The sequence below is a fragment of the Pantherophis guttatus genome, chromosome 2 (genome assembly GCF_059756535.1).
Source record: "Pantherophis guttatus breed Tessera chromosome 2, ASM5975653v1, whole genome shotgun sequence".
Classification (NCBI taxonomy): Eukaryota; Metazoa; Chordata; class Lepidosauria; order Squamata; family Colubridae; genus Pantherophis; species Pantherophis guttatus.
The window spans coordinates 79,753,734-79,769,350 of NC_142064.1; the positions used below are offsets into that span (position 1 = coordinate 79,753,734).

Sequence of the window (15,617 nt, forward strand, 5' to 3'; positions counted from 1 at the left end):
ACAAACATCCGAAGAGCCATTGCTGCTCTTTTAAGGCTTCTGGGAGGGGCCAATCATCTCCTGGCCTTTCTCCCGAGCCGTCCTTTTTGCTTTACCTGCTCTTGCCTTCTGGCAGCTCTTCGCATCCTTGTACTAGGAACAGGCTCCTCCTCTTCCGCTACCACTCTGCTGTCCACCTCTGGAGGCTCCGGAGTCCGCGCATTGCTCCCAGATGGCCCTGGCCACATTTCTGCCTCCGATGCAGAGTCCTCGTCCGGGCCTTCCCCTGATTCCAGGACTGGTCCATTGTCCTCCCCAACCTCCTCACTGTCCGACTCCGCTGCCAGCTCCATAGGCTGCTGGCAGATCACAACAGCAGAGATAGATTCCTGCTTTCTGTGCTTTTTGTACTGCTATGTACTACAGCTTCAAATTAGTACTCTCTTCGGTTTATCTAAGCTTGCGCAAGACAATATATCTCCACTATTGTCGATTACTGGGTAGGTTTGCTTTCTGTAGTCTATCTCTGTCTGCCAGTCATCTTAGCACCTTGAGTACTTCAAGTTTATTACTTTCCTGGCTTTTGGAAGAGATCACATTATATTATAATATACACAGTATATTATATCTCCATCTTAATTGGTTAAGGAAACATTGTATTTTATGAATGGAGGTATGCTCTCTTAAGAAGTGGTGCTGGTGGATGGCATAAGCGGTTTAAAGGAAAATAAAGAGACCAGGGAGCTTTCTTATGGGGATTTCTCCTTACTCCTTCAGGAAGATTGTTCCTTGGGGGGGGGGTCTCCAGATTTGGGTGTGTGTGTTCCAAAATAAACTGTATAAGAGAATAGATAAAAACAGAATTGGAAGGGACCTTACAGCTCTTCAAGAGGAACCGCTGCCCAAGCAGGAGACCAACTCAGTTAATGGGAGTGGTTCACCATCCAGAGTTGACAATCAATGTGCTCCAGATTCAGAGAATCTTCAAATCCACAGCCATCCAGACTTGCTATGGTTGAGTTGGACCTATTCCTTGCCATCCCCAAATATTGGATGCACAATATAGAAATAGTGAATTCAACATTGCGTATTCAGATATTTTTGCCATATAAATGACGCTGAATAAAATGAAAGAAAGAGAATACCAGGGGAAATTATTTATTTAATTTTTGCAGAAAATTTTCCAGAAAATAATGGTGGCTTTTCTTTTATTAAAATAATGAGTCAACTGTATAACAGGATTTATAGAAAGTTTATTTATGTAAAACAGGTACATTTTAACGTAACCCTCTTGGTAAGTACACCAATCATCCCCAAATATTCTTTGATAACAGCAAGGATATACTTCATTCAGAATGGCGGTTTGTTCACAGTTAGTCCTCCTTTAGGCGCCAATCCTTCAAAGGCTGTTCAAAGATAGGATGCCGCTCAAAGAGGGGAATTATGATCCTTCCCCATAGTTGCAGCCATTGAATTGTGCCCACTAGCCCAAGATTGTGATTGGGTGCTTGACAAACTGGCTCACAATTATGATGATTGCAGTGTCTGACAGTCATGTGATCTTCTGGCTGTTTGCTTGTCAGGCTTCTGACAAGCAAAGTCAACAGGGAAGTTGGCAGGAGGTCACAAATGGGGACCACATGACAGTGGGACTCTGGGACTGCAAGGGATTTGCCTAATAACACATTTGCCATTGTTAAGTTAGTCCAGTGACATGACGTTGCATTTTACGACTGTGTTGCTTAGCGGTCAATGTTAAGTGAGAACTACCTATTTTTTTTTTTTTTAATTTGATTTATATGCCGCCCTTCTCCGGAGACTCAGGGCGGCTTACAATGTGTTAAGCAATAGCCTTCATATTTTTGTATATTTTATACAAAGTCAGCTTATTGCCCCCACAAACTGGGTCCTCATTTAACCTACTTTAGAAAGGATGGAAGGCTGAGTCAACCTTGAGCCTGGTGAGATTCGAACCTGCAGTAATTGCAGGCAGCTGTGTTAATAACAGGGTGCTTTAGACCACTGTACTACCAAGGCTCTATAAATAGATACACACATATACAGGTAATCCTTGACTTACAACCACAATTGAGCCCAAAATTTATGTTGCTAACCGAGACATTTGTTAAGTGAATGTATGACCATTCTTGCCACGATTGTTCAGGGAATCAGTGTAATTGTTAAGTTAGTAACTGTTGTGATCTGCCAGCAGCCTGCGGAGCTAGCAGCGGAGTCGGACAGTGAGGAGGCTGGGGAGGACCATGGGCCAGTCCTGGAGTCTGGGGGAGGCCTGGACAAGGGCTCTGTGTCAGAGGCAGAGATGGGGCCAGGGCCACCTGGGAGTGATGCATGGACTCCGGAGCCTCCAGAGTCGGACAGCAGAGAGGCAGAGGAACAGGCGCAGAGCTGCTAGAAGGCAAGAGCAGATAAAGCAAAAATGACAACTCGGGAGTAAGGCCAGGAGATGAGTTGCCCCTCCCATAAGGCTTAAAAGAGCAGGAAAGGCTCTTGGGCTCTTTGTAGGAAAGCAACATTGTTAAATCTGTTTCCAGTTGGCCTCTCTTTTTTCTGAACTTGGTGGGGCTTTGCCAAGAAAGGCCTTTGGCAGGGTGCCAAAGAAGCTAAAGGTTTGTGATAAGCCCGACGGACTTTTTCTGAAGGACTTGTTTTGGAATTAATTTGGACTAAGCTGGGAATGAAGTAATTCTCAGCTGTTATAATAAAATAGGTTTGTTTGAGTCTTGTAATGACTAAGTGAGCCTAGGTCACAACAGTAACACCATTGTTAGGTGAATCTGGTTTCCCCCTTGACTTTGCTTGTCAGAAGGTCACAAAAGGTGATCTCATGACCCCAGGATACTGCGACCGTCATAAATATGAGTCAGTTCTAAAAACATCTCAGTTTTAATCATGTAACCATGGGGATGCTGCAATGGTTGTAAGTGTGAAAAATGGTCGCTTTTTTTTCAGTGCCATTGTAACTTTAAATGGTCACTAATTGATCTGTTGTAAGTTGAGGACTACCTGTATTTGGCTATTTCTTGTAAGGGCTCGGTTGCTTTGTATCTGAACTGGGATGAAAGTCTGATAAGGGGTATCTGTTTTCTTTCAACATCAATAGGGCACTTCAAGTATTAGTGTAACTCTGAGCTGTCAATCTCGATTTCATTGAGGATTGCATCAGGGTTGTGTTTGACCTTGGGGGGCCATGGCCAGCTCAATGTCACTCACTGAGGCTCCGTTTTCAGCCGCAATGGCCTCCTGTAGCCCTCTGCCAGTGAAAACGGAGCTCAGGGAGGCTGCGCGTGGCCCGCCCGACCTCAGTTTTCAGCTGCGACAATCTCCAGCAGTCCCCTGCCAGTGAAAAGGGAGCTTGGTGGGGCCGCACATGGACTGCATGGACTCTGTTTTCAACTGCAATGGCCTTCTCCAGCCCATTGCCAGCAAAAATGGAGCTTGGGGAGGTCGCATGTGGCCTGCCCAGGCTCCATTTTTGCTGGCAGAGGCACCATGGGCTGGTCCTTCACTGTTTTCAGCATGGGCCCACGAGCCCAATCTAAGCACCCTGTGGGCCAAATCTGACCCACCGACTGTGAGTTTGACATGCCTGGTGTAAATGAAGTCGTCTTAGGCAGAACCTTATTCTATACCCAGTTACAGGACAGGAACCCAGGTTTCACTCTGTGCCTATTCAGTTGAACATCATCATATTGCTTTCATTTGTCTGATTATCTGACTGTGGAATTGTCTCCACACAATTGCCCAAAATCATAGGTTTGCAACACAGGAAGAAAAATAATATTTTGCTGGCTGTTTTATGCTGTCCACTGAATTGGAACTCCTTGTAAGCAATCTCTTTTTTCTGTTTTGTTTATAACAAAGAATACATCACAATCTTTCATGACAAAAGGAAAAAAATGGGTTTAGTCAATGTTTAAACTGGTCAATGTTTACAATGTAGAACTAAAGCTGAAGAAATAATACTTCTGTTGAACTTGACACTGGGTAACCACCAGAAGTACAGTAGACTATAGAAATATCTTAAAATTTTAGCCAACACTTTGTGATAAATGGTATTTTGTTTGATATTATGTTCTGTTGAACTGGGAACAATGAAAACTGGGGGAATCCTAAATCCCTTCAATGAATTGTGGTTTTATCTGCTTTAACTTCACCGAGTCAAAATCCTATTTGTGCTCTACAAGCACAAGAATTGTCCAAAATTGATTTGCATTAACATTTTTATATTTAGTTGAAAGAAGGAACAATAAAATGCAGCAATTGTATTCTGGAGAGAAGAAATATTAATTTTTGTCATCTATGAAAATAGTATCTTGAACTGTTTTCAAACAGTGAAGAGCCAGTTTGGTCTAGTGGTTAAGGCACTAGGCCAGAAAGCTTGAGGTCATGAGTTCAGGTCCTGCCTTAGTCATGAAAGCCAGCCGGATGAACTTGGGCCCAGTCACTTTCTCTCAGCCCAATCCACCTCACAGGTTGTTGGAAATAGGAAAAGTGAGATGTGTTGGGTATGTTTGTCGCTTTGAGTATTTGTAAAAATAATAAAGGTAGGATATAAATAATTTTTTAAAAATAACACTAATCAAAATGTGTTATGATTTCAATGGTGGTTATACTTTAAAACACTTATATGATAACATGCCAGTGTTTGTGTCAATCAAGATGTGATCAGATAGCTTCATGAATTAACATATTTTACAACTGCATTAAAAGAGGATTTCTGATCTTTTGGAATAAGTGGAAGAATGACTAAAATGTTGGGTTTCATGAATTTGTATGATTATTATCTTTCATAATATATTTATATTATATTTTCCCAAATAAAGTCGCAGTAGATCCCACCACATGGAAGGAAGGAAGGAAAGGTGGGTTTCAGCAGGTTCTGACCAGTTCTGGAGAACTGGTAGCGAAAATTTTGAGCAGTTCAGAGGACCGGTAGTAAAAATTCTGACTGGCCCCACCCCCATCTATTCTCTGCCTCCCAAATTCCAGCTGATCAGGAGGAAATGGGGATTTTGCAGTATCAATTCCCTGCCACGCCCACCAAGCCATGCCCACCAAGCCACCCCCACAGAACCGGGAGGAAAAAAATTTGGAAGTACTGGAAGTAAGGAATATACCCAGACTAAAATAGATGAAAATAATCCAAATATATGAAGTAATCCAAAAGTTATTTTATTTGGTGTTACCATTTTAATAGATAGACATCTTGATTTTTATAACATAGCAATGAAGACTAGGTTAGTATAAATATATAGCATAAATATATAGTATAAATAAATAGATAAATAAATAGCATAAATAATATAAATAAATAAATAATAATTAAAAATTGGCCTCAATGTATACATTGTTTTGTTATAATGACCAATAAATAAATAAATAAATAAATAATACTGTAATTCTCTAATGGAATTAATATTTTAAAAAAGAATAAAAATATTTTGTAAAAGAGTTTCACCAGTACTATTTCTATGACACTTGAACATCTGCACTCAGTAGTTATTTTGGGTTTCATCGATTCTATTGGAGTGTTTTCCAACTAATTTTATCTTTAGAAGAAACATCTTTCCACATAATTTGTCTGCAAAGAAAGCAAAGTTAGCAATACTGGCTTCTTATCTCTCCCGAAGTTGCTTCTCTTTATGGGCTTTGTGGTTCCAGTGGTTTCGTAGAGTCAAATGAACCACAGAACTTTCAGTAGCAATTGAATCCGGTTTGCAGGTGCATTGCGACATCTTTTGCTGTGTTTCAATACAAAATATAGTGGAAACTACTTCCGTCTGGTTGGTGTGATTTCCCTGGGTTTCACCGGTGATAAATTTTCCAATACGAGTCCTGTCATGTCAATTGTCTCTGTTAGTTAATTGAAACCTCCTTGAATCATTAAGTCCAGTTAGACATAATTTAAATTCTACCAGTTTCATTTGATACTAGGATCATGTATTTTTACCCTGTATATAGTGCCATAGAAACGTCTATAAAGTTCAGGGGGAATTGGGTGAACCAAAGAACACAATTTCATCTTTTCGCATAGAATTCTTTGATAAGGTTCATGTTGGAATCTGTGGAAGCAATTCAGTGAAGCTTGACAATTTTTGCAGAAAACCCTTTCAGTTTGTTTTCGGAGGACTTTTTCTATGGATTTTCACCTTTTTGGTCCTTTTTTTGAATAAGGCTCCATGTTTTATTTAGCTTTTAAGTTCGTAACTTGGAGAAGCAATGCAGTCAAAGAGAAAGTAGAAACAGGAAACGTCAGAGGTTTTCTAGGAATAAGTGAAAGGCACTGAGGGAAAGCTGAATGGCTTCATATTGCTGCTTTTCATATTGCATCATAGGGAGCGAATCAAGCTAGGAGGAAAAGGAAACACAGTTAGAAATCCTTATTCATGTTAACAATTATTTAAACTATTAAGCATTTTAATTGAAATTAATAAACATAGTTGTATCCTTGCTTCATATAAAAGTGTACTATACTTTTCCACCTAGCCTGATTTAAACCAAGGAATTCCTAAAATGTTGGATTCATGAAAACTGTATGTCTTTACTTATTAGAGCTATACAAATCATTCAATGGCGTTCAGGTAATCACGGCAGGCCTTGAGATGACGGCTTCTACGTTACCATTTGAGAATTGGATCCAGAGAGGCATTTCACTCATGAACAAACTGTGTCATGCAATTATTTGTGTAACCCTATTATTCTTATAGTGGATTGAGTTGCCCTCTTTTCACATTTAAAGGTCAAAGATTGTAGTCATTCAATCAAAAGAAGTAGTCTAGATGCTAGAGATTTAGGTAAAGCTATAGATTCAACCTATAATCACCACGTCCTCATAGTAGTTTCCTTTTTAGATGGAAAATAGCCAGTCAGAAGCCTTTTAAAAGAAACCATACAATACAGGGGAAAAAATTCTGTATTGTAAATCCAAATGGTGGGGCATTGTATAGTGAGATATTTTTATAGAATGAGATTTATTTTTTTCATGGACACCATTTAATAATCCTAGATTCACAGGGTTCCCAATTGAGTTGGGCCATCATCACTTTCCAAAAAAAGTTGCTTCTTCATGGTTGCTTGTATTAGGGATCTAAAGGTAACTTGAAGGACAATTCAGAGGTGAAAAAGAAAATTCCTAGCATAATGTATTCAGTAGGAACTATTATAGTTAAGAATGTGGACAAAAGTGTAGCAATTATTCCCATATAAGAGTACAAAAAACCCTCAATGTCGATTTTTAACAATGATATTGATATTGATCTGATGTTATTGATGTGATATTGATAACATCAAACATAATAGTCAGGTAATTCATACATTGTTTCTCAAAAAATTCATATAGATTTTTGGAGGCAAGACAGAATTTTGATGTACATATCATAAGAAGTAACTGTAAGTTTTCCTAATTTCCCCATTTCCCTTTCAATTCTAATCAAAAATAATGTTTAAGAAGTACTTGATACCTTGAGTTGGAATCCTTTGGATCAGTTGATGAATCAATAGGAAACATTCTCTGAGTTGGATCTGGACAATCTCCCAGGCGCAGGAGCTGTATTCCTTATCTTTCAGGAAATCATTCAGCCCTTGAAAATACCTCTTCACTCTTAATCTGGTGAGCTGCAGTTTCTGATCCCTTGGACTCAATACGGTGCCAGCTCCTAACTCTGCATTTTGGCATGCTTCCAGTTTCTTAATCTGCTGATCCAATCCAGCATGGAAATTTCTTAGAGAATTCTCATCCCAAAACAATTCAGCATGAATTTGCTTGAAGATGAGGTCTGTCTGTTGGAGCATTTCTTGTATGGCTATTTTGGCATCCACTTCCTGGGATGCTTCATTCATGTTCCTGAAATTTTCTTCATTGAGAGGTGAGAAGCCTACAATATCTCCAATACATTGGAAGGGAATGGTGGCTCTCATATGACTTCCCAAGAGTTCCATGTTTCCTTTGTTGGCTTCTTGTAGTCTGCTGTGAAGTTGATCGCAGTGCTGAGATGAGACTTTGGTGAAGAACATCGCTAGACAGATTTGCAGAAACCAAAATTGTGTCTTCATAATGAAGATGAAGGAATATGACCTCTTTTAAAAAGTTGAACCTGGAAGATTGGTGCTTCTGAAAGATGCTCCTGAGTCTGCTGCATCTTTGTATTTATACCACTAGGATATTGAAATTTCTTTTTTCTGTTTCTCTACCGATTCTCTGTATTCTGATTTTCACTTTTCTTCTTCCTTACGTATTCCCCCAAACCATTCTGAAAGGTGGTTGTATTTGGAAAACGGAATGTTGAATGTGTACATTTCCCCCCAAAATTAGATTAAATCAAAACTGTTAACTGAAAATTAACACTTTGATGAAACTTTGTTTCATCGTACCTAATTATTTTAAAAATGAATTTAAAGTAGGGGGTTTTTTTTGTGTGTTTTGTAGTAGATGTTATAGCTTCAGTACCTACTTGTTCCATACAAAATAATTTCTGATAGTCTAAGAATTCTGGCAGTGATAAACCTTATAGGATTTTTTTACTCACTTGATTTACTCACGCTCTCTGGCACTCACTCAAGAGCTGTCTTTGACATCAACAGACAGTGGAAAGCCAAATGGGCTGCTGAACGCCCAGAAACAGGCAGTTACGTAGATGACCCTACACAAAAGGTGCCAGGTTTTGACCTTCCTTGCCAGCACTGGTCATCAGCACCCGTACCCAACAGGGTGTCTGCCATGACTCATTGTTTAAGTGGGGTCTTGTGTCTACCCCTCAGTGTGACTGTGGTGCTCCTCGACAAAATATCCACCATGTTGTGTCTGAATCTCCATCAAGAGCTTACACCGGCCCAGTGTCTGATTTTTTCAACATATACCACCCTGTCCTTGAATGGCTGAGTAGACTTGGCATTAACATTTGAACTACTATAAGTCCATGTATTTGCCATATGCTAAATAAAATAAACTCATCTGATTGCACAAAGCAGATCATATTGTCAGCATTCCAAATGGTCTTGGTGAGACCAGCTTCAGGGTTGACACATATATAGATAATATTCCAAAAATTGTATAAACAATTATGATAGGTGTTAAAATCCCATACCTTTTAAAGTTGGATTGGCTGCAGCTGTTGTGACCTAGGCCCAAGTAGTTATTCTGGTAACTAGACACAATCAGTCCTAAACAAACATACAGTATTTTATTAGATCAGCTGGAAATTACTTCATTCTCATCTTAGTCCAAATTAAGTCCAAAACAAATCCTTCATAAACAGTCGTTCGTCCTTATCACCAACCTTTGTCTTCTTTGGCACCCTGCCAAAGCCTTTTCTTGGCAAAAGTTCAGAAGCAAGAGATGCTGACAAGAAACATATGTAGCAACGTTGCTTTCCTACAAACATCCGAAGAGCCATTGCTGCTCTTTTAAGGCTTCTGGGAGGGACCAATCATCTCCTGGCCTTTCTCCCGAGTCGTCCTTTTTGCTTTAGCTGCTCTTGCCTTCTGGCAGCTCTTTGCATGCTTGTACTAGGAACAGGCTCCTCCTCTTCCGCTGCCACTCTGCTGTCCAACTCTGGAGGCTCCGGAGTCCGCGCATTGCTCCCAGATGGCCCTGGCCACATTTCTGCCTCCGATGCAGAGTCCTTGTCCGGGCCTTCCCCTGATTCCAGGACTGGTCCATTGTCCTCCACAGCCTCCTCACTGTCCGACTGCGCTGCCAGCTCCATAGGCTGCTGGCAGATCACAACAGCAGAGATAGATTCCTGCTTTCTGTGCTTTTTGTATTGCTACGTACTACAGCTTCAAATTAGTACTCTCTTCAGTTTATCTAAGCTTGCACAAGACAATATATCTCCACTATTGTCGATTACTGGGTAGGTTTGCTTTCTGTAGTCTATCTCCGTCTGCCAGTGATGTTAGCACCTTGAGTACTTCAAGTTTATTACTTTCCTGGCTTTTGGAAGAGATCACATTATATTACATTATACACAGTATATTATATCTCCATCTTAATTGGTTAAGGAAACGTATTTTACTGTCAGATGTAAATGCCTTATTCTCCAATGTGTAAATAATGTATATATGGAACATCAGAGGTTAACTTATTCTTTGGACTTTAATGTATTCATAACTTACCACTCCCATTCCTAGCTCCACCCCTTGTATATATAAGGAGCCACCCTCACCATTCTCGTCGCTTCTACCTTGAATATTCAGTGAATATAGAATGCCTATCATAATTAAAAAGAAATATATTTAAAGCTTTAACTTCTATTATCTTTATTGAGTCTGATCCTAAAAATATTGCAACAAGCTGGTAGCAGAGGATGGTTAATTGACTCAATAAGTAATTAAAAATGTCCAAGAAAGATAGGCCCAACACCAGGGCCTACAGCAAAGAAATAGAAACTGATCAAGAGATGATCAACGAATCCACCAATGCGATTTCGAGAGAATCCGAAGAATACACCACTGAAGAAGAAGAACTAATGAGTGAAAATAATGACCAGAAAGAAATCGAAATAGAAAATAACGAACTCAGGTCAGAGATATTAAAGATACTAAAAAGCCAAAAGAATGATGAAAGTCTCATCGCGGACCTCCAGGAGATGCTGAAGAACAGCGGAGCAGCGAGAGAGAAAAACGTCATTAAAGAAAAACCCAAAGATCAAAAAATCGTAAGTGAGATGACTACTGAGAAAATAGTTGTTAAAAAGAAAAGATGTGATCCCGCGCGAAATTTTGAATGGCAGCCATCTTGGTTTCAACGAACTTCAAAAGAGAATGGAGCAGAGCCAATCAAAACGCTCAGTTCAAAATTTCTGGCGCGAAAAACACTATCAGACGAAGAAAGTGAGAAAGAAGTCTCAAACTCTTCAGATGATCCAAAATCAGAAAGTGAAGACGATTTAACAAAATCTCAAGTAAAATCAGCAATGAAAACGCTTTTTGCTGCTTTTGGGCCAAGACTGAAAATTACCAAGACATCTACGAAGAAGCAAGAAATCAAACCGGCGACTCAAGACCTGCACGCTCCCATCCTGACTTCGAAAGCGACGACGCCCGAGCCCAGAGAGCCATGCCGATTTCGCCCTACACCACAGACAAAATCGAATACCAACGCACACAAAAAGAAGAAAAGAACCGTCACCACCACCAGAACCCCAAAAACCGAGCCAGAGACCGACTCATCTGAGGAGGAGCGGATCGAGAGAGCTGAAAGGGAGAGAACCTTCCACGACGCCACCAAAGAAGAAATGAACAACGCGCATGTGCGAAACTACGTAGACGACCCAGAAGGACTTGAACTGGCCAGAGAACCGCGCAGACTCATTGCAAGCATCCCAATGCCGTTCTGTAATTTCCTGCACTTGAGAGATCACGGACTGCCCCAGGTTGTAAGTAATGGACAGAATAATGTAGGTAACTTACCCAGTGACTTCCCAAAACTTAGAATTGATGGCATTAATTTACAAGAGTGGTATCAACAGCTTCAGGTTATTTTCATGAAAGAAAATTTACTATTCTTTATAACTAGCCCTCCAAGAAGACCTTGGACTTTAAAAATAGATTGTTTACATCATAGAGCATTTTTCATAATAATATCTAGCGTGTCTCCTGCAATGTATCATAGCATCAAACCAAACCTAACTGTATCAGAAATAATTCAATGCATGTTTAATCTATTTCACAGCGATAGCGTAGCTACAACCACAAGAATGTCTAAGGATTTCTTTTCCTCTAGAGTAAAACCAGGGGTTTCTATAAGTGAGCATTTGATAAATCTAAACAAAATAAGAGCTGAGCTACAATTGAGGGGGGAAGTGATTTCAGATCAAACAATGAAAAGTGTTATTATCAATTCACTTGATCCATCATGGGATAGCTTTATGTCACACTTAGATACCATTAATTTGGGATATTTATCCATAGAAAGTCTATCTAACAAATTGATAGCAGAAGACAATTCAAGAAAAAATCGATCCAGTAACCAAACAGACCATAAACCTTTTAGGAAAGTAGTCTTTCAAGATAAACATAATGAGGCCTTTAGATGCTACAATTGTGGATCCAGGGAACATAGTAGAAGAGACTGCCCCAAAGTCTCAAGAGAGAGACATAGACCAGAATATAGGAGCAAATATAATTACAGACAATCTTCCACAGATAGACACAAATATAGAAGCCCACCAAATTACAAAGAAGGTAGAGGGGGTAGAGAAAATTCAAAAGAGAGGAAATCTGGGTCACTGAATGGGCTAAATAAACAAGACAGCACCAGAACACAGCAGGATGAGAATAACAATTGGCTTATTGATTCTGGTGCAACAAATCACACCACCAACAACAAAAGTATATTATCTTCATTTATAGAAGATAAGTTTGTGATAAAGGTAGCTAATCAAGAAAAGGTTCAAGTACTAGGCAAAGGAAATGTGACCTTGCCTGGTCTAGGGAAAATAGAGGGGGTATTATTAATCCCAGAAATACCTCACAACATACTAAGTGCCATAAAATTAAGCAGAGAATCTGATATCAATATAGTTTTCTCAAAGGGGAAAGCAACTATAGAAAAGAACAAAACAAATGTAGGTACTGTAATGATAAAAGGAGGTCTACCCTATCTGATAACTAAAGAAAGATGTTTACATAACATTGATTCAAATATGGAAGATTGTATTGAAGCAGATGATGAAAATGTCAGTAACAGTGACAATGATGAGTGTAGAATAACTCATGATCACAAAAACACATACAAGGAAAAGAAACCAAAAATAGGTAAACCAATTCATGATGAGTGTGCTCACATCTTACACAGGAAGTTAGGACATGCAAGCTTTCCTGTAGTACAAAAAATGACTGAACACGCAGAAGGTGTCAAAATAAAAAATTGTGAAAATTATTTGGAATGCTCAGTATGTAAGTCCACCAAACTAAAAACCAGTCCCAGACCAAAAAAATCTAACAGATCAACTAACAATATTTTTGATTTGGTACATATGGACTTAGTTGGCCCATTAAGTCCCTCAATTACCTATAGAAAACGTTACTTCCTAACAATAGTGGATGACTACAGCCGATATGGTTTTGTTTACACATTAAAGCACAAGGATGAAACATTTCAGAAATTTAAGGAATTCTACAAACGTATAGAAACACAACATAATATCAGAATAAAGCAAATTATGACAGATAGGGGATGTGAGTTCATGTCTAAAGAATTCTCCCAATGGTTAAAGGATAGAGGAATGTTACATTTCACGTCCAATCCTTTTTCTGCATTTCAAAATGGAGTTGCAGAGAGGAAAAATTCCACACTACAAACCATGATTAGGTGCACATTAGAGGATGCTGGTTTAGGCAAACAATTTTGGTCAGAGGCATTACATTATTCGAATTACACTCAAAATAGAACCTGGTCCAGTATTGTGAATAAGACACCATATGAGGTGATGTACAATAGAAAACCCAAATTATCACACATGCACATATTTGGAGTCACTGCAGACGTACACATACCTAAACAATTGAGGAGAAAGGGAGAAAACGTATCCAGGAGATTAAGATTCATGGGATACGAAACTGGAACCAAAGGGTACAGATTTATTGATAGTAATAACAAATTTATAGTATCCAGAACAGCTGTGTTCCATGAACAGGCCAATTGGTCAAAATTGCACCTTAATGAAATATTTCCTAATAAATGTAAAGATACGATATCTTGCGAGGAAGGAACAACAGAAAATCAAAATATTAACAAAAGTAAGAATAAAACCAAAACTTGGACTAATAGTCAGCATAAAATAAAGACAGACACATTAACAAAAAAGGAAGCTAGATATTTGCATGATAACCATAGCAAGCCTGAAAGAACTATTAGAAACAATAGAAACCAAATACCAAATAAATACAAAGATTACATAATGCATATGAATGGAGAACAAATAACACCTAATACATATGAAGAAGTATTGAAACTTCCACATGAAGAAAGAGAAAAATGGGAACTAGCTATGGAAAAAGAGATGGAAAGTTTACAAGGATTAAATGTATTCACACCTGCGATCGCACCTAAGGATAAAACAATTATAGGTACCAGGTGGATTTATAAAATTAAGAACTTAGAAGGAGGCAATACCTTATACAAGGCTAGACTAGTTGCACAAGGCTATGCACAAAAATATCCAGAAGACTATACTGATACATATTCACCCACAGTGAGAACAGAGAGTGTCAAAACAGCCCTTGTAGTAGCATCTGCACTCAATCTGGACGTATTCCAATATGACATACAGACCGCATACTTACATGCAAAATTAGATAAGGAAATATATGTAAGAGCACCACACAGTCAATACACTAATAAGAACGAAATTTGGTTATTAAATAAGAGTCTGTACGGATTAAAGCAATCCGGCAAAAGATGGTACGATTGCTTGGTAAAAGTACTTAAGACCATGGATTTCAACGCCACCACTGCTGATAACTGTTTCTTTGTAAAAAAGAGTAATGATCATATTGAATTTGTATTAATTTACGTGGACGATATTTTATACATTGGAAAGCATAAAGAGAGCAGGGAAATCTTTGTAAATAAGTTAAATGAACACTTCTCACTGAAATCTCTGGGTAAAGTGAATAAATACCTTGGTGTGCAAATTAACAAAACTAAAAGGGGATTCAAACTTACACAGAAAGATAAAATCATCGAACTCCTAAACAAATGTAACTTAAATAATGCTAAAACCTGTGACACCCCTATGCAAACTGATTTTCTTAGAAACACTGATGAATCTTCCCCTGAGTTTAAAGACAACACATTTTACAGATCAGTTATAGGTTCACTCCTTTATATATCTAATTGGACTAGGCCAGATATTGCATTACCTCTCAATCTATTGTCAAGATATGTTAGTAAACCAACCTTGTATCATTGGGAAGCTGTCAAAAGAATTCTAAGATATCTGAAGGGTACATTAGATTTTTGTTTAATGTTGGAACCCAATAATGACAGAGAACCAAAAATTACTTGTTATGCTGATGCAGATTGGGCTGGTGATACATCATGCAGAAAGAGTACTTCTGGTTATGTTTTTCTATTGAATGATTGTCCAGTTTACTGGTATACTGGTAAACAAGAACTAGTAGCCACTTCTACTACAGAAGCGGAATATGTTTGTTTGTCCAAAGCTGCAAATAACCTTGTATGGTTCAATGATCTGATCACTGATGTTTGGAAGAAACCCACCTTACCATTTATTATGCATGAAGACAATAAAGCGGCCATTGAAATATCCAGATCCGATGCAATTGGACAAAGGTCCAGGCATATTGATATAAAGTTTAAGCATGTGAGACAACTGTCTCAAGACGGATTCATTAAAGCAATACATTGCGATACTTCTGAACAATTAGCTGACATATTAACAAAACCCTTACCTTCTAAACAACACAAATATTTAACTTCTAAATTATATGTATTATATTGTCCTGAATCAGAATGTAATTGGTGTTGTGTAACGAACCGGCATTTAGAGGGGGATTTGTCAGATGTAAATGCCTTATTCTCCAATGTGTAAATAATGTATATATGGAACATCAGAGGTTAACTTATTCTTTGGACTTTAATGTATTCATAA

The 15,617-nt window shown here is 38.6% G+C and overlaps 1 protein-coding gene across 1 annotated transcript; it reads right to left on the reverse strand.

Moving 5' to 3' along the window:
• Positions 1 to 7,425: 7,425 nt before the first annotated feature.
• On the reverse strand, positions 7,426 to 8,052 carry LOC132711521 (interferon alpha-8-like). The gene has a single exon (XM_060690788.2). The coding sequence runs from the start codon at positions 8,050 to 8,052 to the stop codon at positions 7,426 to 7,428; it is 627 nt and encodes a 208-aa protein (XP_060546771.2).
• Positions 8,053 to 15,617: the final 7,565 nt, after the last annotated feature.